The 24098-nt window shown below is 43.2% G+C and overlaps 1 protein-coding gene across 3 annotated transcripts in view; it reads left to right on the forward strand.

Moving 5' to 3' along the window:
* The window catches only part of BCAT1 (branched chain amino acid transaminase 1), a 111813-nt gene that overhangs the window by 23211 nt on the left and 64504 nt on the right, over window positions 1-24098 (forward strand). The window contains exons 1-4 of one of the 3 annotated variants that reach the window (XM_047787377.1): window positions 8242-8742; window positions 9845-9916; window positions 17769-17969; window positions 23409-23519. In XM_047787377.1, the coding sequence (XP_047643333.1) occupies window positions 8512-8742; window positions 9845-9916; window positions 17769-17969; window positions 23409-23519 (615 nt within the window). In that variant the 5' untranslated portion in view covers window positions 8242-8511. Of the gene's footprint in view, window positions 1-8241; window positions 8743-9283; window positions 9772-9844; window positions 9917-17768; window positions 17970-23408; window positions 23520-24098 lie in introns of those variants that run through there. The other 2 variants (XM_047787380.1, XM_047787378.1) reach the window with 2 other exon arrangements.

Here is a 24098-nt window from a genome sequence, read left to right on the forward strand (position 1 = left end):
TTTCCACTTAGAATCTTCAGGAGTCTGTTTCTCTGTCCCAGCCTATGCCACAGCCATAGCAGTATCAGATCAGAGCTGCATCTGTGACCTATGCCTCAGGTTGTGGCAATGCAGGATCCTAGGCCATTTATTGAGGTCAGGGATTGTACTTGTGTCCTCATGGATACGAGTTGGGTTCGTTACCACTGAGCCATGACGGGAACTCTTGGTCAGTCTTTGTAGGGTATGTCAGGATGATCCGAGTGTAGAGACTTGCCACAGCAGTGTTCCATGTATGAAGGGAAAGGAAGAGCACCAGTAAGGGCCCAGGGAAGTCCAGGAAGGGAGAGAAAGCAGGAGCTCCAGAACGCGCAGAAGCCCACACACCAGGCTCAGGACTCTGCACCTTGTCTTCAAGCCCAGTGGTTTCAAAGTGGGTGTGTGCACTCAGGATGCACAATAGAGACCCCTGGAGTGTCAGAGGCATTGATTATATTTATGTTTTCTCTAACATGTAGGGAAAAATGAAATTGTACTTAGAGAAACTCAACATGGGTTGATGTGGGCACCCTCTAGTCATTCTTGTTGTGTGGTCCACTGTCTCCATCCCTGAGCGGTGAGTGCCTTGAGGGGTGGGAAGGGTCTCTTGCGCAGCCTCCAGAGTTCGCCCTCTTTTAGCAGATTGTGTTTGCAGCAATTTATATGAGCCTGGTTAAGGAGTTTTGCAGATTAGGTCAGCTAGTGTTAACTGATAATCCTTGCAAAAGGAACAATTAGCTTTAAAAGATTTCTGTAAACAGAACAAAACAGACACAAAAAATATTCAAAGCATACATCAAGTCTACAAATAATGAATGAGAGGGTGTAGAGAAAAGGGAACCCTCCCAAACTATTGGTGGGAATGTAAATTGGTGCAGCCACTATGGAAAACAATACGGAGCTGACTTAAAAAACTGAAAATAGGGCTACCATATGATCCAGCAATTCCATTCCTGGGCATATATGCAGAAGAGATGAAAATTTAATTTAAAAAGATATATGTACCCCAGTGTTCATAGCAGCGCTATTTACAGTAGCCAAGACATGGAAAAAACCCAAGTGCCCATTAACAGATGATTAAGGAAGATGTGGTACACACATGCATTCAAATAGAATATTACTCAGCCAGAAAAATAATGAAATATTGCCATTTGTAGTAACATGGATGGACCTAGAGAATACCATACTAAGTGAAGTAAGTCAAACAAAGACGAGTTTTATATATCATATGTGGAATCTAAAAAAGAACATTAATCATCGGAGTTCCCATCATGGCGCAGTGGTTAATGAATCCGATTAGGAACCATGAGGTTGTGGGTTCGATCCCTGGCCTTGCTCAGTGGGTTAAGGATCTGGCATTGCAGTGAGCTATGGGGTAGGTTGCAGATGTGGCTCGGATCCCAAGTTGCTGTAGCTCTGCTGTCAGCCGGGGGCTACAGCTCCGATTAGACCCCTAGCCTGGGAATCTCCATATGCCACGGGAGTGGCCCTAGAAAAGGCAAAAAGACCAAAAAAAAGAAAAAAGTATATATATAAATCAATGTTTTTACAAACCAGGGACAGACTCACAGACATAGAATACAACCTATGGTTACCAAAGGGTAAAGGGGAGGGGGAAAGATAAATTAGGAGTATGGGGAAGTTCCAGTCATGGCTCAGCCGGTTACAAACCCAACTAGTATCCCTGAGGACGTGGGTTTGATCCCTGGCCTTGCTCAGTGGGTTAAGGATCCGGCATTGCCGTGAGCTGTGGTGTAGGTTGCAGACATGCCTTGGATCTGGTGTTGCTGTGGCTGTGGTGTAGGCCGCCAGCTGTAGCTCCAATTTGACCCCTAGCCTGGGAACCTCCATATGTCTCAGGACCGGCCCTAAAAAGCAAAAAAAAAAAAAGAAAGGAAAGAAAGAAAACTATTTAAAACTTATATCTATCTACTGTCATTAATGATTACTTAGCCCTTCTGTATATTTTGCCTTTAGCCAAGTATGGTAGAAGAAAACAACCATAATTAGGAATATATGTAAAAATGCAAATTACTTCGTAGTCATCTCATCTTTTTTATTCCTATTTTTGTGTATGACTTGTGTATTAGGTTATTTTCATAAATACCTATATACACGTATGTTAGGCTTGCATGCTGTTTTGGTTAACATATAACCAGCTGCCCCCAAAACTTTGGAGTAATTTTATTTATTTTATTTTATTTTTTATTTTTTATTTTTTGTCTTTTTGCCTTTTCTAGGGCCGCTCCAGTGGCACATGGAGGTTCCCAGGCTAGGGGTTGAAGCAGAGCTGTAGCCACCGGCCTACACCAGAGCCACAGCAACGCCAGATCCGAGCCGCATCTGTGACCCACACCACAGCTCACGGCAACACTGGATCCTTAACCCATGAGCAAGGCCAGGGATCAAACCTGCAGCCTCATGGTTCCTAGTTGGATTTGTTAACCACTGAGCCACAGTGGGAACTCCTGTAGTAATTTTAAAGCAATGTATTATTATTATTATTTTTGTTGTTGTTGTTGTTGTTGCTATTTCTTGGGCCACTCCCGCCACATATGGAGGTTCCCAGGCTAGGGGTCTAATCGGAGCTGTAGCCACCGGCCTACGCCAGAGCCACAGCAACGCAGGATCCGAGCCGCGTCTGCAACTTACACCACAGCTCACAGCAACGCCGGATCGTTAACCCACTGAGCAAGGGCAGGGACCGAACCTGCAACCTCATGGTTCCTAGTCGGATTCGTTAACCACTGCGCCACGACGGGAACTCCAAGCAATGTATTATTACCTCCCATTAGCTAGATTATCTGGGCTCATCGGGGTAGTTTTTATTTATTTATTTATTTATTTATTTATTTATTTATTTTCTAGCTGCATGCGGAAGTTCCCAGGCCAGGGATCAAACATGCACTACGGCATCCACCTGAGTCACAGCAGTGACAGCACGGGATCCTTAACCTGCTGAGCCACCCGGGAACTCCAGCAGAGTAGCTCTAACCTGCGGTTTCACTGAGTCATCTGAAAGCTTGTCAGGGCTGGATGCTCCAGATGACAACTCACATGGCTGGGACTGTTGACTGGTGAGCCTGCACATGGCCTCTTCCTCACTGGGGCTTCTTACAGCCTGGAGGCTGGCTTTTAAGTGGTGGAGTCCCAAGAGTCTTCCAAAAGTAAGGGAGCAGGAGCTGCCAGGCCAGTTAAAGTGTAGGGCTTGAATTGGAAGAGCATAACTTTTGCATTTCTGCCATATTCAGTTGCCCAAAATAGTCACAGCTTCCCCCGCCTCCCTCAAATTCAAAAGTTCTCTGGTGGCCTAGCAGTTTAAGGATCTGGTGCTGTCATTGCTGTGGCTCAGGTCTCTGCTGAGGTGTAGGTTCAATCCCTGGCCCCGGAACTTCCACATGCTGCGAGTATGGCATAAAAAAAAAGCCAAGATCCGGCCATAGAGTGGCCTCTGAGGACATTTTTAGTCTTTTATATTTGTCAATCTTGGCAGTTAAGACTCCAAAGTAGGAGTTCCTGTCGTGGCTCAGCAGTTAATGAACCCGACTGGTGCCTATGAGGATGCAGGTTCCATCCCTGGCCTCACTCATTGGGTTAAGGATCCGGCATTGCCGTGAGCTGTGGTGTAGTTCGCAGATTTGGCACAGATCCTGAGTTGCTGTGGCTGTGGTATAAGCTGGCAGCTGCAGCTCCAGTTTGACCCCTCGCTTGGGAACCACCATAGGCTGTGGGTTCAGCCCTAAAAAGACAGGAAAAAAAAAAAAAAGAAAGAAAGAAACAAGATTCTGAAGTATATTAAATACATACTTTATATATGTTTATTTATTTTTGCTTTTTAGTGCCGCATCTGTGGCACATGGAAGTTTCCAGGTTAAGGGTCGAATTAGAGCTGCAGCTGCCAGCCTACAAAACAGCCACAGCAATGCAGGATCCAAGCCTCATCTGCGACCTACACCACAGCTTAGAGCAATACAGGATCCTTAACTCACTGAGTGAGTCCAGGGATGGAATCTGCTTCCTCGTGGATTCTAGTTGGGTTTGTAACCCGCTGAGCCACAACAAGAACTCCCTAAATACGTACCTTTTAAAAATTAGAGCTCCACAATCCAACAGAAAAATCTCAGTTGTGTGCCTGGAGTTGGGAAGGCGGGATTGCTTAGGTGAACAAAATAGACACAATTTCCCATCACTTAAATCAGAGTGACATTAGTCAAATAATTACAATGAAGCATGACAGTTATTTTGTAGTGGAAAGAATTCTATAGAAGTAAATAGCAGAGCGATCCATGTAGCCTACCTAGTCTTCCCAAGGAAGTGCTATTAAATAATTTGAGGAAGGAAGGATGAGAGAGGCTCTGGGCAGTAGCAGGGGAGTGTTGGAGGCAGGTGGCCAGCTGTGAGAAGGCCTGATGTCAAAAAGCATTGAACTAAGTTACATGTGTGGCCGTAGAGCGGAAGAGGTGAAGGGTGAGCCAAAGAGCCAGGGACAAGTGGGGGAGCTTGCTATAAGATTTTGTCACAAGGATGGTGTAGACCCTGAAGATTTTTCAGCCAAGAAGAGAGATGTTCAGATTTGCATTTTGAGACAGTTTTTCTGGTTGCCACGCTAAGAATGGCTTAATGGGAAGTAAGGCTGGAGGCAGAGGCTACTTGGAAGTGATTTGGTATCAGAAACAGTAATGTGGCTGGAGAAATGGCAACTGTCAGGATATTTGGAGCTAGAATGTAGATGCTGATGATCCCTTGTTGTGTCTGGAGACGACCATTGAACTGCACAGAGTAGGGGTCAGTAACTTACAGGCCAAATTCACTCTGTTCTATTTTTGTTAATACAATTTTATTCATTTATTTATTTATTTTGTCTTTTTAGGGTTGCACCCACGGCATATGGAAGTTTCCAGGCTAGGGATAGAATTCCAGAGCTGCGGGCCTATGCCACAGCCACAGCAACGTAGGATCCAAGCTGCATCTGCAACCTATACCACAGTTTAGGACAACGCCGCATCCCAGACCCACTGAGGGAGGCCTGGCCAGGAATCAAACCTTGGGTCCTACGGAATGCTAGTCAGAGGCGCTCCTGCTGAGCCACGACGGGAACTCCTCATTACATGTTTACTTCTAATCCAGACCTCATTTGAGCCACAGACATGCATCTCTCTAACAGCCAGTCTCAGATGCACCTCAGAGCTCAGTGTGCCCCCAGCCAGACTCCTGTACACTCTCTCAAACCACGTCATCTTTCAGTGTTCCATTTTTCTTGGTGAATGTTGCTAACCATGAAAGCAGCCAGAATCCAGGGAGCCCTTCTAGGTCCCCCTGTCTCCCTTGTTTCTTCTCATATCTGGTCTAAAGATTGAGGAGTTCCCATTGTGGCTCAGTGGGTTATGAATCAGACATAGTGTCCGTGAGGATGCAGGTTCAATCCCTGGCCTTGCTCAGTGGGTTAAGTATCTGGCATGGCCGAAAATTACAACAGAGGTGGCAGATGTGGCTCAGAGCTGGTGTTGCTGTGGCTGTGGTTAGACCAGCAGCTGCAGCTCCAGTTCTCCCCTAGCTCAGGAACTTCCATATGCTGCAGGTGCAGCCCTAAAGAAAAAAACAAAATGCTGAAATCTGGCTGCTTCTCTCCATCTGTATCACCTACCGTCTGCCAAGTCCTGCCTAAAAGCATCATCTCCTACGTAGGTTCACTTGATAGCTTCCTTCTACTCCACCCAGACCCTCCACTAATCTTCACATTGCAACTGGAGAGCACTTCAAGCTTGTCAACTCCCCATCCCCATTCCCTCACAGATCCTAATCTTTTGACAGTTTTTCTCCTTCTTTGGATTCCTCAGGCCTTTTCAGTGTGTTTTTACATTGTTTCATTGTTTTTTTGAGTTAGTGGCTAACTGATAGAAATGCAAAATAATTCTTGTCAATAGACTTGCAAATCAATTCCAAAGGCCCAGGGTTCTACAGACTTCTCTAATCTGAAAAAGCCAGTTTCACGTCTATTAGCAAATTCCGTTCACTCTTCCTGACCTGGTAAAGTGTTCTTTGAAACAGTTTTAACATCTGCCTGGTAACTTCTTTAAATGAGCTAGATAAACTACAGGTTCATTTTATTTGTATATAACATCCAATGCTTTTACCTTTTGGGAAAAATTAACCTTTAATTCTCTCCCTAAGGCACTACCTAGTTGGCTCTTTGTCTATGCTCCCAGGTCGGCTATGCACAGAACACCTTCCAGCCGTTGCTTTCTTTTGGGACTTGTAAGATGTCCTTTCTGCCTGGAACTCAATTTCATCCTGGACATTCTTCATTCTTTCTTCCTGTAGTAATGTTTTTATCTTCCAGATCTTTCCTCAAGGATTCCTTGCTGGACTTTCCAGACCTTTCTGAATCAGTTACATTCCATTATTAGAGGCTCTCAAAACACAGGTGGCATTAGCTACATTTGCAATTTTACATGTGTGGGATTAGGTAACACTTATTAACACAAATGGTATCTTTTCTATTTGACTGGAGGCAATGCATAATAATGGGATGGAGGTTTGCTCAACTTGAATCGCCAGCACCTAGCCCAGTGCCTGCACAAATGTTACATACATAATGAATGTTTTAGATGGATTTTTTGAGTTCTGCTCAGAAGAGAGAAGAGAGGTGGTCTGAAAAAAATACATATTTAAGAGTCATCAGCATATAGGTGTAACTGTGAAAATGCACATGAAGCAAAACCACTGGGTTGAACAAAGTGAAGGCTACTAGGAAACTTGTTTAGGTGGAATATTTGGACAAAAGTCAAATCATAGTCACTTGAAAGGGAAGGAAAAGTTAGTACAAATGGCACTTTCACAGAGTTTGGCTCTGGAGGGGAGGAAAGGTGAGGGTGACCCTGTAGCAATTCTTTAATAGCACCATTCTTGTATTGCATATGCTTTCTTGGCTGAAAAGGGGGGATTTACAGGTCACACTTAAAATGGTAAGAAAATTGCAGATGTATAGTGTCTATCTTTAAAACAGGCTTTGAATGAATAGTATGGTTTAGACATTTAAACCAACCTTCTGAATGCAAATAAATTGCTTATAACTCTTCAGCTAAGGGTTCTTAGTTTGGGGCTTGGGTCAGGAGTTGAAAACTGGCAGCTTTTGAGTTTACTTTTTTTTTTTTTTTTTTTTTTTTTTTGCTTTGCAACCACCCTCGGCAGGTGGAGACTGCCAGGCTAGGGGTCTAATCGAAGCTACAGCTGCCGGCCTATATCACAGCCACAGCAATGCCAGATCCGAGCCACATCTGCGACCCACACCACAGCTCATGGCAACACCGGATCCTTATCCCACTGAGCAAGGTCAGGGATCGAACCCGCAACCTCATGGTTCCTAGTCGGATTTGTTTCCGCTGCGCCACGACAGGAACTCTTAAGTTTACTTAATCTGTATTTTTTTCCCCGTTTTTCATTTGATTTTAAATTTCTTAAAAGACAAACAAAACCAAAAAAAACCCAAAAAACTGGTCTCCAGTGACATGTGACACGCCTGGTCTGCAGGGTCTTGGAGCTTGGGACCCCACCCTAGCATAAGGGGCTTTTCTTTGCCTAGTATGAAGGGGAGAGAGGAAGGGAGAAGTGAATGCTGTTTCCTGAGAGAGAAGATTAGAGCTATATTGTCTTTAGAGCTGTATGAATGAAATCAATTAAAAAACCAGACAGGATTTAACTGCTTTTACCCCAAATAAACAGCCCTCCCCCCTTACCAAGATCAAATCAGCACTAGTCACCACTTCCTATTTACCAAATATTAATGTTGGTAAATAAAGATGCTTCCTATTAATTAGGAAGTCTCATAATGTAGGCTGACATCGTTCCAGGAGCACCCAGCAGCCACTACAGTCCTTTTCCCTTTCAAATGTCACACTTTCCCAGCTTTCTTTCTAAAAGTCGCTATCACAGGCCTACATCAGAAAACTGTCCAAGCCGCCCGATTGGAAGCTCTTGGTCTACTTTGCCTGAAAGCAATGAATGGGTGGGTGCGTGCGTCTCAGTGATATCGAGGTCTTCGGACAGAAACGGCACCTTAGGAGATGTGAGCCTAGCAGCATTGTTAACACCCCGAGTTACAAGTCCAACTTGGGTAGGTGTCAGAAAGAAATCTAAAACCCGGATTCACGTTCTCCTTCAGTTTGCGCGTGGGGATTGGTGGCAAACAGAAGCCCAGGCACAACTGCCAATCCCGGGTGCAAACTCTCTGGGCCAGAGGGTGGAGGGGAGCAGAAATTGCCTTTCCAGGGTTCGCGGAAGGAACATCTGCCCTAATGTAGATTAATTTCCCCGAGGTTGCCTTCTCTGGGGCGGAGGGGCGTTCCCGGGCCCACCCAAGGGTTGTTTGGTAAATAAAGATGCTTGCGGAGTACCTGCCCCGGGAAAGGCGCTCCTGAATGTTCTGGCCCTGTGCTTGGGGTTTCTTGAGTGAAGGACCAAGTGACCTGGCGGTTGAAGGTTCTCGCCCCAGGGATGCTGGAAGGACTGCCCTTTACCCTGCGCCTGGCCCTGGCTGGGGGCCCCTGGCGGTGGCGGCCGGCTCCGAGCGGTCGATGCGCTGGGGTTTGGCCGCGCCGCGGGCTTTCGCGTCCAGCCGGGCGCTGCGTGCCGCCGCGGCTCTCCGCAGCCGCGCGCTCGGGGAGCCTTTCCATGGCCAGCCCGCGCCCTGTCGCCTCCGCCGCCGCGGCAGTCTTCGCCCGCCAGGTACCCAAACCCCAGGCGTTCGAGGGGGTGGGGGTGGAGGTGGGGGTAGGGCGGGTTGTAGCTTGGGTCTCGGAAGCCCACGGGCCTGGCCCGGCGCGCTGCTGCTGTTTCCCGCACCACCCTGCTTCGCTTTGCACCACCTTTCTGTTCTTCATCTGGGCGTCTCCTCTTTCCCGAGCCCTGCCCGAAACCTAGAGTCCCAGCCTGCGAACTCTTCCTTGGAGAGGTCCCCACCAGCCAGGTCTAAAGCCCCGCCGGCGACCCGCTGCGCAGTGTGGACAGCCACCGCGAACGTGAGGGTCGCTATGGAAGCCGCTTTGGTGGAGGCGGCAGGGGAAGCGGAATTTCTGGGCTGCCAGAACTGACAGCCACATCCTACGTGATTTCGCCGCCCCCAAATATTTTGACCGCAGCCTTCTGCCTCCTTGATCCCTTTCTTCCTCCCTCCTCCCCTAGTGATGTAGCAGATTAGGCTTCTTCTTCTTCCTTTTTTTTTTTTTTTTTAAAGGTCTGCATCTGTTCCAGTTTAATCCCGATTTCATTGTGTCCTTAACGATCTTTATAATTTACCCCCTGGTTCCATGAGATTTTGTCCTTAACGTGAGGGGTTTGAGGTCATTGCGCCTGTATCAGAGGACCCTGCCCGTGAAGAAAATGGTTCACTCTGGTCCCCATCCCTTTTCCAGGCTTGCCATTGTGCGCCCGTGATCGACAAGACCACGAGGTTGAGCGCGCCCAGGAGATTTTCTGTAAATGACTTAAAGCTCTAGTCCAGACTATTTTCTCGGATAAAAGGGAGACAATTACCTTCTTGTTCTTTGTTCGCGAACCCTGGCTTGTAGGGCGAACCTGGAATTTAACCAGTCAGCCCGAAGGCAGCGGTGGAGGACAAAAACAGCCACGACCTCCGGCAGGGCAAAAAGAGAAGGGCAGCCCTCGCAGGGAGCTCTCCTTTAGGGCTCGTGCCTGGGTGTTTGATCCTCCTTTTACTGTTTGCTTGGGGACCGGAGCGGAGCGAAGGGTGTGATGGTGAGTGATATTGATTACCCCAGACCCCAGCTACCCGCCTAGTTTTACTTAATGGATTTAATTTTTCTTTAAGGACTGCAATAACGGATGCTCCGCAGAATATACGGAAGAAGGAGGATCAAAAGAGGTGGTGGACACTTTTAAGGTAAGTTATTTGCCAGAGGCTAAGTGAACCAGCGATTCAATTGAATACAGCCATTTCTTGAGATTGGGGGCAGTTTTCTCTGCATGTCTTTATACAGTAATTTAGATAAGCTGCCATGCATTTTAAATTCCATTTTTCCGGAAGCGGGGGTGGAATGTCATTTGGGGAGAAGGTAGTACAGTCATAGCTAAAATTACCTGGCAGCTGAGCTAATTGCTTATTTCATTTCATGAACCAGAATTTTTCTTGGTGAATAATCAGTTCTTGAATTCCAACTAAGAGGTTTATCTGATTATATAATACGGGTAACCCTTCCCTCTATTTGTGGAAAAAGTTAAACTCATGTATTTATTCTTTAAGCAGCTGCTAACATTTTAAATAGTAAAAAGAAAAAAACTGTTGTCTTTCCTTATCTCTGAATCATGGGGTTTATATTTTAAATAATCTCATGTTTTGCAGAGGAATAGTGAGGAGCAAAAGCAAGAGACTCTTGTAAAGTGCTTTAAAAAAATATAAAAACGTAAATATAAGGTGTATTATTATTTTCTCTATAATTCATTGTCTCCATCTCCCCCCACCCCCAAACCAGGGAGGTTTTTGCTTTTCCTTTCCACTGCCTTCTGCTCTTCTGCTGCCTGTTTCAGTCACTGTCAATTGTCATCCATAGCACTGAGTGTCCTAATGACCTCACATCCTGGCAGGGTTCAGAGAGGGAGTGCAGCTTGACTCATCAATTTCATACACACTCAGCTCTTCCTATGTGTGAAGCATTGGAAATCCAAAGATGAATTTAATATAAGACCTCTGGTCTCAGGATTTTTTGAAAACCAAAATATAAAAGAATATAAGTTTCCTCACTAAATACATTTGAAAATTTTATTTGTTCATGTTATTCCTTGTCCTTGAAAAACAATGTCTTCTATAACCCTTTAGTCAATCTACTCTGCTAGACTAGGAAGGCTAAACTCTAATACATTTTAGGGATTTAGATGTTGAGATACAGGTCTTTGAAAGAATGAGATAAAAGGGACTCCTGGCTAAGTGTCATCTTACAGTAAATTCCTCAAAGGGTATAGACAAATAGAAATTTTCCTTAAAGGCCTTTATACTTTTATACATCAAAGAATTGTTTGCAAAGTAAAAAGTTAATTCATCATGTAAATAACCTTCTCTTAGTTTATTTAGATTTCTATAGGTTAGGTGTTGGAGAATATTGATTATACTCATGTATTTGCATATCAAAACATGCATGGTAAAGGTAGTTGAATTCATAGCACAAGTGCAATGGGGCAAATGAAAAATGAAATCGATAATTGGGGGGAGAAAAATGGTGAATCTAATAGGACCGTCTTGGCTTTGGACATATTCTGTCTCCCTGATCAACCCCATTTATAACTTTAAAATTGCCTTTTGCATCTTTCCTGGGTAGTTTTCTTTTTTTTTGTCTTTTTTTGTTGTTGTTGTTGTTGCTATTTCTTGGGCCGCTCCCGTGGCATATGGAGGTTCCCAGGCTAGGGGTTGAATCGGAGCTGTAGCCACCGGCCTACGCCAGAGCCACAGCAACTCGGGATCCGAGCCGCGCCTGTAACCTACACCACAGCTCACAGCAACGCCGGATCGTTAACCCACTGAGCAAGGGCAGGGACCGAACCCGCAACCTCATGGTTCCTAGTTGGATTCGTTAACCACTGCGCCACGACGGGAACTCCTCTTTCCTGGGTAGTTTTCATATTGCACCCTCCCCTATCTTAATATAGTCATTTTAAAGTGAGGAAATGGTTTTCCAACAGAATCCAGTAATGAGATGCCTTATTACTGGGAAATCCTTCAGCATCTTTCTGTGGACTCCAGAGCCCTCTTCAAGGAGGTCAGCTATCTTTCCATTTCTTCCCATTCCCCCTGCCTCCAGAGAAGGATGCTCCAAAGCCCATATTCTATTTAATTTTTAAAAGCGTCTCTAAATGATAATAAACATAGCACCCATGGCTTTCCAAAACAGAGCAAGGCAAATGCACTTGTAGAACAGAGTTACACAATTTTCGGATGCAGCTATAAGTTGAAGTGGTAATTCAGAGAAGTCCTCATGCCATACTGGATGTTCCTTGAACGTGGGCTTTTATAGCCCTCAGGTGTTCTCAATCCAACTGGAATAGCCTGCTGGGGGCGTCCTCATCTCAGAACAAATGGTTCCTCAACCACACATTCTGAGTCAGGAAATTGTTGTTTTTAATATGCCCTGTTTTTGTCAATATTTCTTGTGATTTCACAACCCAGTCATTGTGGCCTCCCACATTCCTCCACAAGCATACGGTATGAAACATCCTGACTTTGAAGTCATTAGAGAACATTGCAATATTGGGAAGAGACAGATTAATTACACAGGAGGAAGTATCATTTATAAGTGCTGCCATTTTGGAGTTCCTGTCTTGGCTCAGTGGAAATGAATCTGAGTAGTATCCTTGAAGATGCAGGTTCAATCTCTGGCCTCACTCAATGGGTTGAGGATCCGGTGTTGCCATGAGCTATGGTGTAGGTTGCAGACTCGTCTTGGATCCTGTGTTGCTGTGGCTTTGGCATAGACCAGTGGCTACAGCTTTGATTTGACCCCTAGCCTGGGAACCAACCCCAGGCTGAGGGTGCTGCTTTAAAAAAAAAAAATGCTGCCATTTTGATTAATCTTTTGAAAGGAAGTAGGGAAAATAAAAAGAAAATGTTTTTTAAAGAATATCGATTAAAACTGCTTATAAACTTTTTTTTTTAAGCCAGTGCTTTTTTTCCCCTTGGAGCTGCACTACTCCAAAAAATCAGTCACATACCTTCAGTTAATATTGTTTCCTTACTTTTGAACTTTATTCGACTCTAGTACCTAATTTTTTATTTACTTTATTTTTGCCATTTAGGGTCACACTGGCGGCATATGGAAGTTCCCAGGCTAAGGATCGCACTGGAGTTACAGCTGCCAGCCTACACCACAGCCACAGCAACATCAGATCCTTAACCCACTGATTGAGGCCATGGATGAACCCGCTTCCTCATGGATCCTAGTGGGATCATCGCCACTGAACCACAACAGGAACTCCAGTGCCTACATTTTTAGATTTTGTTTTTGTAGGTAATTTTGTTTTGCACTCAGATTAAAAGCTGTTATTTTTAGTTTATAGAATTGGAGAAATTTTTGTCAAATCAAGGAAGATTGCAAGTTCCTGCTGTGGCGCACCAGAAACAATCCGAGTAGGAACCATGAGGTTGAGGGTTCAATCCCTGGCCTCAATCAGTGGGTTAAGGATCTGGCATTGCTGTGAGCTGTGGTATAGGCCGGCAGCTTAGCTCTGGACCTCTAGCCTGGAAACCTCCATATGCAGTGGGTGCTGCCCCAAAAAGCAAAAAAGCAAAAAAAAAAAAAAAGAAAAGAAATTATATGTCTTACAAGAGGATGTGGTAGTTTACCGAAATGGAACTAATACCTAGTGATATAATCATTTATATTCAATTTCCAGAAATTCAACTAGTATTAGGGAGTTATTAGTACAAGAGCACTAAGTTGAGAATGAAAATATAAAAAATGCTTTACCATTAACTAACTTAATCTTTCATGGCTAGTGAGTCTTAAAAGGTATTTCGTGTGTGGTGTGTGTGTGTGTGCGCGCGCGCGCGTGTGTGTGTGTTTTAGGGCCGCACTGGCGGCATTTGGAGGTTCCCAGGCTAGGAGTCGAATTGGAGCTGTAGCCAGCAGCCTACACCACAGCCACAGCAACATCAGATCTGAGCCCCACCTGCGACCTACACCACAGCTCACGGCAACACCAGATCCTTAACCCACTAAGCGAGGCCAGGGATCGAACCCACGTATTCATGGATGCTAGTTGGGTTCGTTAACCACTGAGCCATGATGGGAACTCCTTAAAAGGTATTTTAAGGATAGGATTCAGAAAAGTAAAAAATATATACTAGGTATATGCCAGGGCAGGTATTTTGATGTCTCCTGTACTTTATTTAGTGCAGTGCCTGAGCCACTATGCTGATGCACTCAGTGTCCACTGAGTGAATAAAAAGGCAAAATACTAAGAATAATAAAGCAGATGAGGAAGAAAGAAGAAAAGGGGAAGGAAAAACAAAGACCACCCTACAGTTTGATATGAGGCAGAGCCATGTTTGTTTGTTTGTTTGTTTTTTCTTTGTTTTTTGTGGTTCTTTTTTTTGTTTTTTTTTTGGCCCTACCCTTGGCGTATAGAATTTCCCATGCCAGGGGCTGAACTCCCACCACAGTTGTGCAGAATGTATGCAGATTGTCATTGGAATAAAGTTGTATATTCCATTGCCTGTTGGTTTCATGGCAGGTTGGGTTATTAGAAAGCCTAGAAATCCTGAAAGGTAGAGGATCATATTTGGTTGGCTTCTTGTTGATTAGCTACTGATAGAATTGATTAGCTAATGTTAGAAGTAGCGAGTGGGTGCCACAGGTGCAGCCGTACAAAGCAAAAAAGAAAAAAAAGAAAAAAGAAAGAAATAGCAGGTGGGAAGTTGAACTGTATTTTACTTTTGAAGGACCATGCAAATGATTGTTTTTTTCCATTGGAAAAAAAAAAAAAAGCCAAGGTATGTTTGCAATGTTTAAGATGTATCCCAAATTCATGGATAAAAACTCACCTCTTCTCACACTCTTTCAGCTTCATTTTTACCTACTTTGATCTTCCTGTTTTTGTTTTGTATCTCACTGCTCTTCCCTGTTATTAAGAAACTTTTATTAATAGATCTAATAGGAGTTCCCGTTGTGGCGCAGTGGTTAATGAATCTGACTAGGAACCATGAGGTTGCAGGTTCGATCCCTGGCCTTGCTCAGTGGGTTAAGGATTCAGCGTTGCTGTGAGCTGTGGTTTAGGTTGCAGACAAGACTCGGATCCTGTGTTGCTGTGGCTCTGGCGTAGGCCGGTGGCTGCAGCTCCAATTCGACCCCTAGCCTGGGAACTTCCAGATGCCACAGGAGTGGCTCCAGAAAAGGCAAAAAAGACAAAAAAAAATAGATCTAATAAATGAAAATTTGCATTGTTTGTCTTAACTATTTATATAGTTTCAGATTTTTCTTAGCTAAGGATCCCCGTAGCCACTAAAAAAAAAAAAAACAAACACCTAATTAAAGCAAAATCACAGTATTCTTGCTTCATTGTGCAAGAACACTGTGAAACCATTCGTGTAATAAAAAGTTCATATTAGTATTTTGTTCGCTTTAGGGAGTTCCCTTCGTGGCTCAGCAGAAACGAACCCAATTAGTATCCATGAGGTTGAGGGTTCAATCTCTGGCCTAGCTCAGTGGGTTAAGGATCTGGTGTTGCCATGAGCTGTGGTGTAGTTCGCAGACCCAGCTCTGATCCAGCATTGCTGTGGCTGTGGTGTAGGCCGGCAGCTACAGCTCTGATTCCACCCATAGCCTGGGAACTTCCATATGCTACCGGTGCGGCCCTAAAAAAAAAAAATTTCGCTCACTTTAAATCCTTCCAGTCTTCTGTGAATGAGTCTGTCATTCCTTGTGGAGTGCATCTGAAATCAGCCAAATGTTATTTTTAGCATTTAAGAAAATGGGCGCAGCAGGTTAAGAACCCGAATAGCATCCATAAGGACACAGGTTCAATACCTGGCCTTGCTCAGTGGGTTAAGGATCTGGCATTGCTGCAAGCTTCAGTGTAAGTCACAGACATGGCTCACATCTGGCATTGTTTAGCTGTGGTGGAGGCCTGTAGCTGCAACTCCACTTTGACCCTAACCTGGGAACTTCCATATGCTGCAGGTGTGCCCCCGCCAAAAAAGAAAACCTGAAAGAAAACCTTTACTGTTGTGTGTGCCAGGCCTTTAGGCTAGGATTGGAGATTTAGCTGCAAATACTTGAGCCAGAATTCTTTGGATTGACAGACTTTCAGTAGACCACAGAATGAGTATTTTTGGCCAGAGGGTCATCAGGTTTCTGTAACAGGTAATGGCCTCTGCCACCAGGAGAAATTTGCCCAACACCTTACCTAGTTTAGAGGATAAAGGAAGAGAAACAGGGTTCAAATTTCAAAACAGTTTAGCTGGAATGTATCCCTTTAAATAAATTTATTTTCTTGCACTTGGTAAAGGGTTCTTTTTTCTTTTCTTTTCTTTCTGCATCTGGGATCGAACTCAAGCCATAGCAGCACCTGAACCACTGCAGTGACAATGCTCGATCCTTAACCTGCTGCATCAGAAGGGAACTCCAATAAAGGGTTTTAAGCTAACTTTCTTACTTGGATTAAATGCTGACAGAAGGAACTCTGTTTCTTCTTTTTTTCCCCAAATTTTGCATTTTACTGGCATATTCCAAACTAACATTACCAGACTGATCTGAAAATTACAGTAATACGTGGTTCTTAATGCTTACGCTTCACATAATGTGAGCTTTCTGGTTGTTTTAGAATTTTTAGCCTGAACATTATTCTAAAAGCTAACTGATTATCATTCATAATAAATGACTAAGGCAGCTATACAGCAGTGGATTAATCAGAAGCAATTAGATCACTTGAAAAATATCCATAAGAGCTAATGATGTAACATGAAGTTCCTGAAGCTCCATATTCAATTTTGGTGGGGAAATACTGCTTTTGTGTTTTCAAAGAAGTGAAGATTGACCTTCCCTACAACCTGTGAACAGCTTAAACCTGTCCTTGGTTAATTTTGGTTTTAAGTGGTCTGAAAGCTCCTTCCCCTGTGGCTTTTGTCAGCATTTATAAAGTTAGTAATGGTATTGTCTGTGCCCCGGACACTTGCGTGTTGGTCCTTTGTCATGGGCAAGCCGGCTGTGGAGAGCTGGTGAAACGGGGCTGTGTGAAGTTGTTTCCTATTACTCTTATTTATCTTTCTTTTAATAAAGGGTCCTTTGTTTACTGTTTCCTCAACACAGAATAGAGGATTTATATCTTGGTGTTCCATCTCTACTTCTCTTTTCAATGAGGAAAACATTTGCTTCACTCCGCTGCCTTTCTTCTACAATGCACCCACAGGGTTTTGAAAGGCTGTGCCAAGAATTCTTTGGGGGTGCTGGAGTATAACCGTCCCAAGAGGTTCAGTTCTTAATGACATTCATTTTAGTTTCACAAGTCATTGTGAGTGTTGCTCTTTTTATAATAAGACCCCTCACCCCCGCCTTTGTTCTTTCCAGAAAGTTCCACATGGGTCCTCTGACTGGGGAGAAGAAGAGCGATGTTCTTTTGGCATCATTTTATTCCATCTACTATTTTGTCCCTGTTTCTAAATGTCACTGACTTTGGGGTCTGATATTTGTTAGATAGTGCGCATTGCAGAGATTTCAAACAACAGTCCAAATTCTGAAGGTAGGCATAATTTGCTTGGCCCACCCAGCGTTGTTAAATTTCTAAGGTAGTTGCCATCATGTCAAAGACAAATGATTTCACTTCTTAATGGCCAATGACTGAAACTGTATCTGTCACTCCAAGGTCTAATTTCATATGTTTATGGTTTTAATAAAGAAAATGTATCATCCACACGAAGGTATTAAATATTTGACTACACAGACAAAGTTGAGAGTAAATGAGACGAGTGAGAAAAAGAGATTCAAAGGTGGTGAAAATCATATAAAGAGAAGTGGTAGGGAAGAGAGAGAGGGCAAAAGAGCAAAAAGGATTTGATCTGTGCCTTCACGAAGCTTCTCACATAATGACGTAGACACCCGGTTAATTAAATCATCACAAATAAAGGAATAATTTAGTACATAATAAACAGATTAATGAATAATTTAAAAAACAAAAAGCAAAACACCCTCTGTGTCATCTGGCCAGTGGATGTTCAGTGACTTTTCTTTAACGACGCTATTTTTCTTCCCCAGGCTAAAGATCTAATAATTACACCAGCCACTGTTTTAAAAGAAAAACCAGACCCCAATACTCTGGTTTTTGGAACCGTTTTTACGGATCACATGCTGACTGTGGAGTGGTCCTCAGAGTCTGGATGGGAGAAACCACATATCAAGCCTCTTCAAAACCTATCCTTGCATCCAGGTTCATCGGCTTTCCACTATGCAGTGGAAGTAAGTACATGGGAAGCTATATGGCAACATGCTTGGTCTTGATGTGCTTGCTAAGTAGCTCCTCCTGCTAAAACAGCTTTAGGGACGTATAGGCAATCATAAATGACCTGCAAACAGGTGGACTGAATGTAAGTCTTAACTAACTTTTCAGATAATCTTGAATTTTTTTAAATGTCAGTTTAAAGAAATCATTTAGGTAGTAAGCCTGCTGTAGGATATACAGACCTAGAAATATAATGATGTTGGCATGAAACTTGTAACCGTGGCTTACAATATAAAAAATTACTTAGAGCAAATGGGAAGGACAGCTGGTAAGAAAATTAGCAATCAGAGCCAGTGCTGTTAATGTTTCACTAAGTTACCTGTTAGATCTTCTAATGATTGAGAAGGGGTCATCAAATACAATATTACATTTAGATTTTAATGCTAACTACATGGTTTTATGACGGTAATAAGTTATAGTTAATGCATGTTAAGGGACAAATAATTAGATAACATCCTTCAGGCAAGAATGGAATAATGTTAAACATAAAATATTAAATATTTAGGAGAGTGAGGAAGGATTAATCATTTCAAATCTACCATCAGTCTTATGAATCTAAAACTTACCAGTTTTTGAAGTAGTCTCTTTAAATTTCATTATTTTTTAATCAATTAATTAATTAATTTAGCTTTTTAGGGCCTCATCTGTGCTGTATGGAAGTTCCAAGGCTAGAGGTCAATTTGGAGCTGTAGCTGCTGGCTTTCACCAGATCCGAGCTGCGTCTGTGACCTACACCACAGCTCACAGCAATGCCAGATCCTTAAGCCACTAAGGGAGGCCAGGGATTGAACCCTCATCCTCAGGGATACTAATCAGGTTCTTAATCCGCTGAGCCACAATGGTAATTCCCAGTTTTGCCTCTTCTTGAACTTCATGTAAGTGGAATTATATTGTGTGTGCGTGCACACCTTTTTTTTTTTTCTGTCTTTTTAGGGGTGCTCTTGCAGGTTCCCAGGCTAGGGGTTGAATCGAAGCTGCTGCTGCCTGTCTACGCCACAGCCACAGCAATGGCTGGATCCGATCCTCATCTACAACCTAGACCACAGCTCACGGCAATGCCAGATCTTTAACCCACTGAGGGAGGCCAGGGATCGAACCCGAATCCTCACATGGGTACTAGTCGGTTTTGTTAGCCACTGAACCACTACAGGAACTCCGTGTACACACCTCTTGTCTGAGCTCAAAGTCATGTAAGATCTATCCATCCAGGATGAGCACTGACCTCTGTAAGGGCTGGGACACAAGTACAGAGACATTCTATCATTCCCCCCTCTCTATCTCTTTCTGTCATGGCTCCATCCTGTACCACAGGGTGCCTTGTGCACACACATAGATGCCCACACCCGCTGCAAACTGATGACCTGTGCCCAGCCCTTGGACTTAGTTGTGGGCATCCTTCTTAAGAGGATAAACCTAAGGAGGCCCATTCAGGCCCTGAAAATAGGACCAGGGCCATTCGGGCAGGGAATTCTTGGGAACAGGTATTTGGAGGCTGTCTAGAAAAGGGTCCAGCCAACTACTTGTTCCAAGGAGAAGGTCACAGCTAGAGGAAGACGGGCTCGAAGCCCTCTAAAGTGCAGGGCTCAGGACAGGGGTCCTGGTTATCTGGGTCTAAGGGCAGTAGGCATCACGTCATGTGTTCTTGAATCAGTAACATTCTGTAATGTGAATAGATTGTCTTTTTTTTTTTTTTTTTTGCATTTTAGGGCCTCATGAGAAGCACATGGAAGTTCCCAGGCTAGGGGTCAAATTGGAGCTATAGCTGCCAGCCTACAGCACAGCCATAGCAACGCAGGATCCGAGCCAAGTCTGCAACCTACACCACAGCTCATGGCAATGCTGGATCCTTAAACCACTAAGTGAGGCCGGCATCAAACTGGCATCCTCATGGTTCCTGGTCAGGTTCCTTACCACTGAGTCATAAGGGGCACTCCTAAATGGTCTATTGTTGACAAGTATTTGTGTGATTTCCTTCTGTGAACATTCTTGTTTATAGTGTGCTGGTGCACTTGTTCACATGTTTCTTTAAGCTAGCAATTCTTGGAAGTTCCTGTCGTGGCTCAGTGGTTAATGAATCCAACTAGGAACCATGAGGTTTCAGGTTCAATCCCTGGCCTTGCTCAATGGGTTAAGGATCCGGCATTGCCATGAGCTGTGGTGTAGGTCGAAGATGAGGCTCGGATCCCATGTTGCTGTGGTTCTGACATAGGCTGGTAGCTCCAGCTCTGATTTGACCCCTAGCCTGGGAACCTCCATATGCCGTGGGAGCAGCCCCAGAAAAGGCAAAAAAAAAAAAAGTTAGCAATTCTCAAAGCATTGTCCTCAGACCCCTGGGCTCCCCTTTTAAGAGATCGCCAAGGTTAAAACTCTTCACAGTAATACCAAAATATTATTTTTTTCCCACTGTGTTGACATTTGTACTCTTACACTCAACCCTCTGCCAGTCAGTCATCATTACATTGTTTACTGCTGTGTATTATAGTATAAAAAGAATGTCGGTTTTACTCAGGAATGTTCTTGATGAAGTGGTAATAAAGATTAATTTTATTAAATCTTGACTCTTGCGTAAAACATTTTAATATTTGTGACAAAACAGAAACTTTGCATAAAGCACTTCTGTCATACTGAACTGCTAAGGCTGTTTCAAGGAGAAACTGATTGTTTTGTGTTGTGAGTTGAACTGGCAGCTCTTTTCAACTAGCACCATTTGTCCTTGAAAGAACAAAGTAAAGTTACTGAGACTTGGGAATGTGGCAGATGATTTTTTGAAAATGAATGAAGTGAACCTGTCACCTCAAGCAAAACAACGAACTGTATTTGTTGCCAATTCTAGCTCTCAAGTGAAAATTGGAATTTTGGAAATCTTGTATTCAGTTCACTACCATGAGCTTACCCTTTCTGCTATCAAAAAGGTTTTATTTTATTTTTTTATTTTTTAAACGGATTAATTGGAGTATAGTTGACTTACATACAATGTTGTGTTAGTTTCAGGTGTATAGTTAATAGAATTAGCTATAATATACGTATATATATATACCCATTTTTTTTTTTTTTTTGCTTTTTAGGTCCACACCCCTGGCATATGGAAGTTCCCAGGTTAGGGTCGAATCAGAGCTGTAGCTACCCACCTACACCATAGCCACTGCAACAAGGGATCTGAGCCACGTCCGTGACCTACACTACAACTCACGGCAATGCCGGATCCTTAACCCACAGGGCTTGAACCTGCATCTTCATGGATACTATTGGGTTTGTTTCTGCTCCACCACAATGGGAACTCCCTATATATTAATTCTTTTTCAGATTCTTTCCCCATGTAGGCTGTCACAGAATATTGAATAGATTTCCCTGTACATCCTTGTTACCCATCAATTTTGTATATAGTAGTATGTATATGCCAATCCCAACCTCCCAATCCATTCCGCCCCTCATTGTTAACTCTTTGGTAACCATAAGTTTGAGTCTTTTTCCATTTTGTGAATAAGTTCTTTCGTATCCTTTTTTGGTTAGACTCCACATATTAGTGATCTAATACGCTGTTTGTCTTTCTTTGTATGACTTACTTCATTTAGTATGATCATCTCTGTGTCCATCCTTGTTGCTGCAAATGACATTATTTTGTTCTTTTTTATGGCTGAGTAGCATTCCATTGTATTTATGTGCCACATCTTCTTTATCCAGTCATTTGTTGATGGACTTGAGGTTGCTTCCAAGTCTTGGCTATTGCAAGTAGTGCTGCAGTGAACACTGGGTGGCATATATTCTTTCAAATTATGGTTTTCTCTGGGTATATGCCCAAGAATGGCAAATTGCCAAATCATATGGTAATTCTATATTTAATTTTTTGTTTTTGTTTTTGTTTTTTTCCCATACTCACAGCACATGGAAGTTGCCAGGCCAGGGATCAAACCCAAGCTGTTGTAGTGACAACACTAGATCCTTAACACACTGCATCACAGGGAACTCTTATATTTAGTTTTTTGAGGGAACCTCCATACTGCTCTCCACAGTGGTTGCACTGACCTACATTCCCACCAGCAATGTAGAAGGGTTTCCTTTTCTCCACACCCTCACCAGCATTTATCATTTGTATACTTTTTGATGATGGCCATTCTGACTGTTGTGAGGTGATACCTCATTGTAGTTTTTATTTGCATTTCTGTAATAATTAGCGATGTTGAGCATCTTTTCATGTGTTATTTGGCCATCTGTATATCTTCTTTGAAGAAAAGAGATGTTTTATTTTTTTAAGATATTGGTGGTGATGTTAACAGGAATTAACCTTTGGAAGATCTGTGGAACTCAGTGAACTGACATTTTCCCAAATGATTATTACATGATGTGACAAATTTTTGTAAGAGTAAAGATGTATTCAGAAGTTCCTAGTTGGGTTCTTAACCCACTGAGCCCCAACAGGAACTCCTCGTTATGTGCTCCACAATTTATATTTCTTTTCTCCTGTAAGCTTTAAAGCTGTAAGCATCTAAAGACCCTGCTTTTCATTATCATTCAGTTCAAAGTATTTTCTAATTTCTATTATTTTTCTTCTTTGACTTACATGTCATATTAAGTAATGAGTTTCTTCTTTTCCAACACCTGGATCTTTGGTTTTGATTTCTGGCTTATCTTAAGATTGGAAAGCATGTGAAAAGAACATGCCTCCTGCAGGTGGTGTGTGCAGGGTTGTGTGTGTCCATTCGGTTAGTTTGCTGTTCCTGTTGTTCAAATCCTCCATACCTTTATCTTGTTTTCTCCTGTTTGTTCTATCATTTACTTAGAGAACCGGTGGTAAAAATGTTCCTTGAAAATGACTGATTTTCCTCTGTATTTATTAGTACGCAACAACTTCAAAGTCTTTTCCCATCCCTGCCCAGTGTTTTGTCTGTGACAGCAGCCGGAGAAGGTGACATGGCCCTACCGTAGAATAGTCTTGACCTCCTTGGTTTCTATCATTTGGGCGGCTGAACCAGCTCTGGTCACATCTAGATTATTCACTTTCTGGAGTTGGAGTCAGTAGGATAAAATGACAAGATACATGGCTGTTTAGGGGTGGAGGGAGGAAGGGTGCTGTGGGGGAATCTGATCCCATTTCCACGTTCTAAACTGTCAGCCCATTTTGTGTGGAGATGTTTTCTTCCAGCCTCCATTGTTGTGTTATTTACCCATCAATTTCTTGTTCAGCAAAGGGTAACTCTGAATTCCCCCCGGATTTTGTTAATAAAGACCCCATGTTTTCATCCCAGTTACTAGAACCAGTCTCTGGCTTTTCAAGATTGAGAGAGTCTGTCAGTAGTTTTACGTGGTGAAGGATGAGGACCCGTGGGAAAGTCCGTCCTTTGAACACAGGGGTTCTTTTCATGTAGTTACCTTCTAACATTGATTTCTCTTATCTTCAGTTATTTGAAGGATTGAAGGCCTTTCGGGGAGTAGATAATAAAATTCGGTTGTTTCGGCCAAACCTCAACATGGATAGAATGTACCGATCTGCTATGAGGGCAACTCTGCCGGTATGTACACTTGGTTTCTTGTGTGTTTCTTTTGATGTGATGGGTCAGTGACGTTCCCACCAAGCAAATCATTTCTGAATACTTAGATCAGTATTCAGTACCAATCATTTGAGCACTGAGGTTACTCCTGATCTGTTTTTAATCAGCGCAAGAAAAAATACAAGGAAATAACCAATACCATTTGGCAATTCCAAAGTCTGTTTCTCTGAGTGTCTGTGGGGGTTTAATGTGTATGTGGGAGATAACAGGATAAGGAAGAAAAATATGCCTGGGAGTTCCCGTTGTGGCTCAGCAGTTAATGAACCTGACTAGTATCCGTGACGGAGCAGTCCCTGGCCTCTCTCAGTGCGTTAAGGATCCAGCATTGCCTTGAGCTGTGGTGCAGGTTGCAGATGAGGCTCATATCCCGTGTTGCTATGGCTGTGGTGTAGGCTGGCAGCTACAGCTCTGATCGTACCTCTAGCCTGGGAACCTCTATATGCCAGAAAAAAAAAAAGAAAGAAAGAAGAAGAAAAGAAATTCATGCCTGCAACTGAAATAAATGAAATTTAACAACCATATGAAAACATGGTGTACCGC

Source organism: Phacochoerus africanus, chromosome 7 (assembly GCF_016906955.1).
Source record: "Phacochoerus africanus isolate WHEZ1 chromosome 7, ROS_Pafr_v1, whole genome shotgun sequence".
In the NCBI taxonomy this organism is placed as follows: domain Eukaryota; kingdom Metazoa; phylum Chordata; class Mammalia; order Artiodactyla; family Suidae; genus Phacochoerus; species Phacochoerus africanus.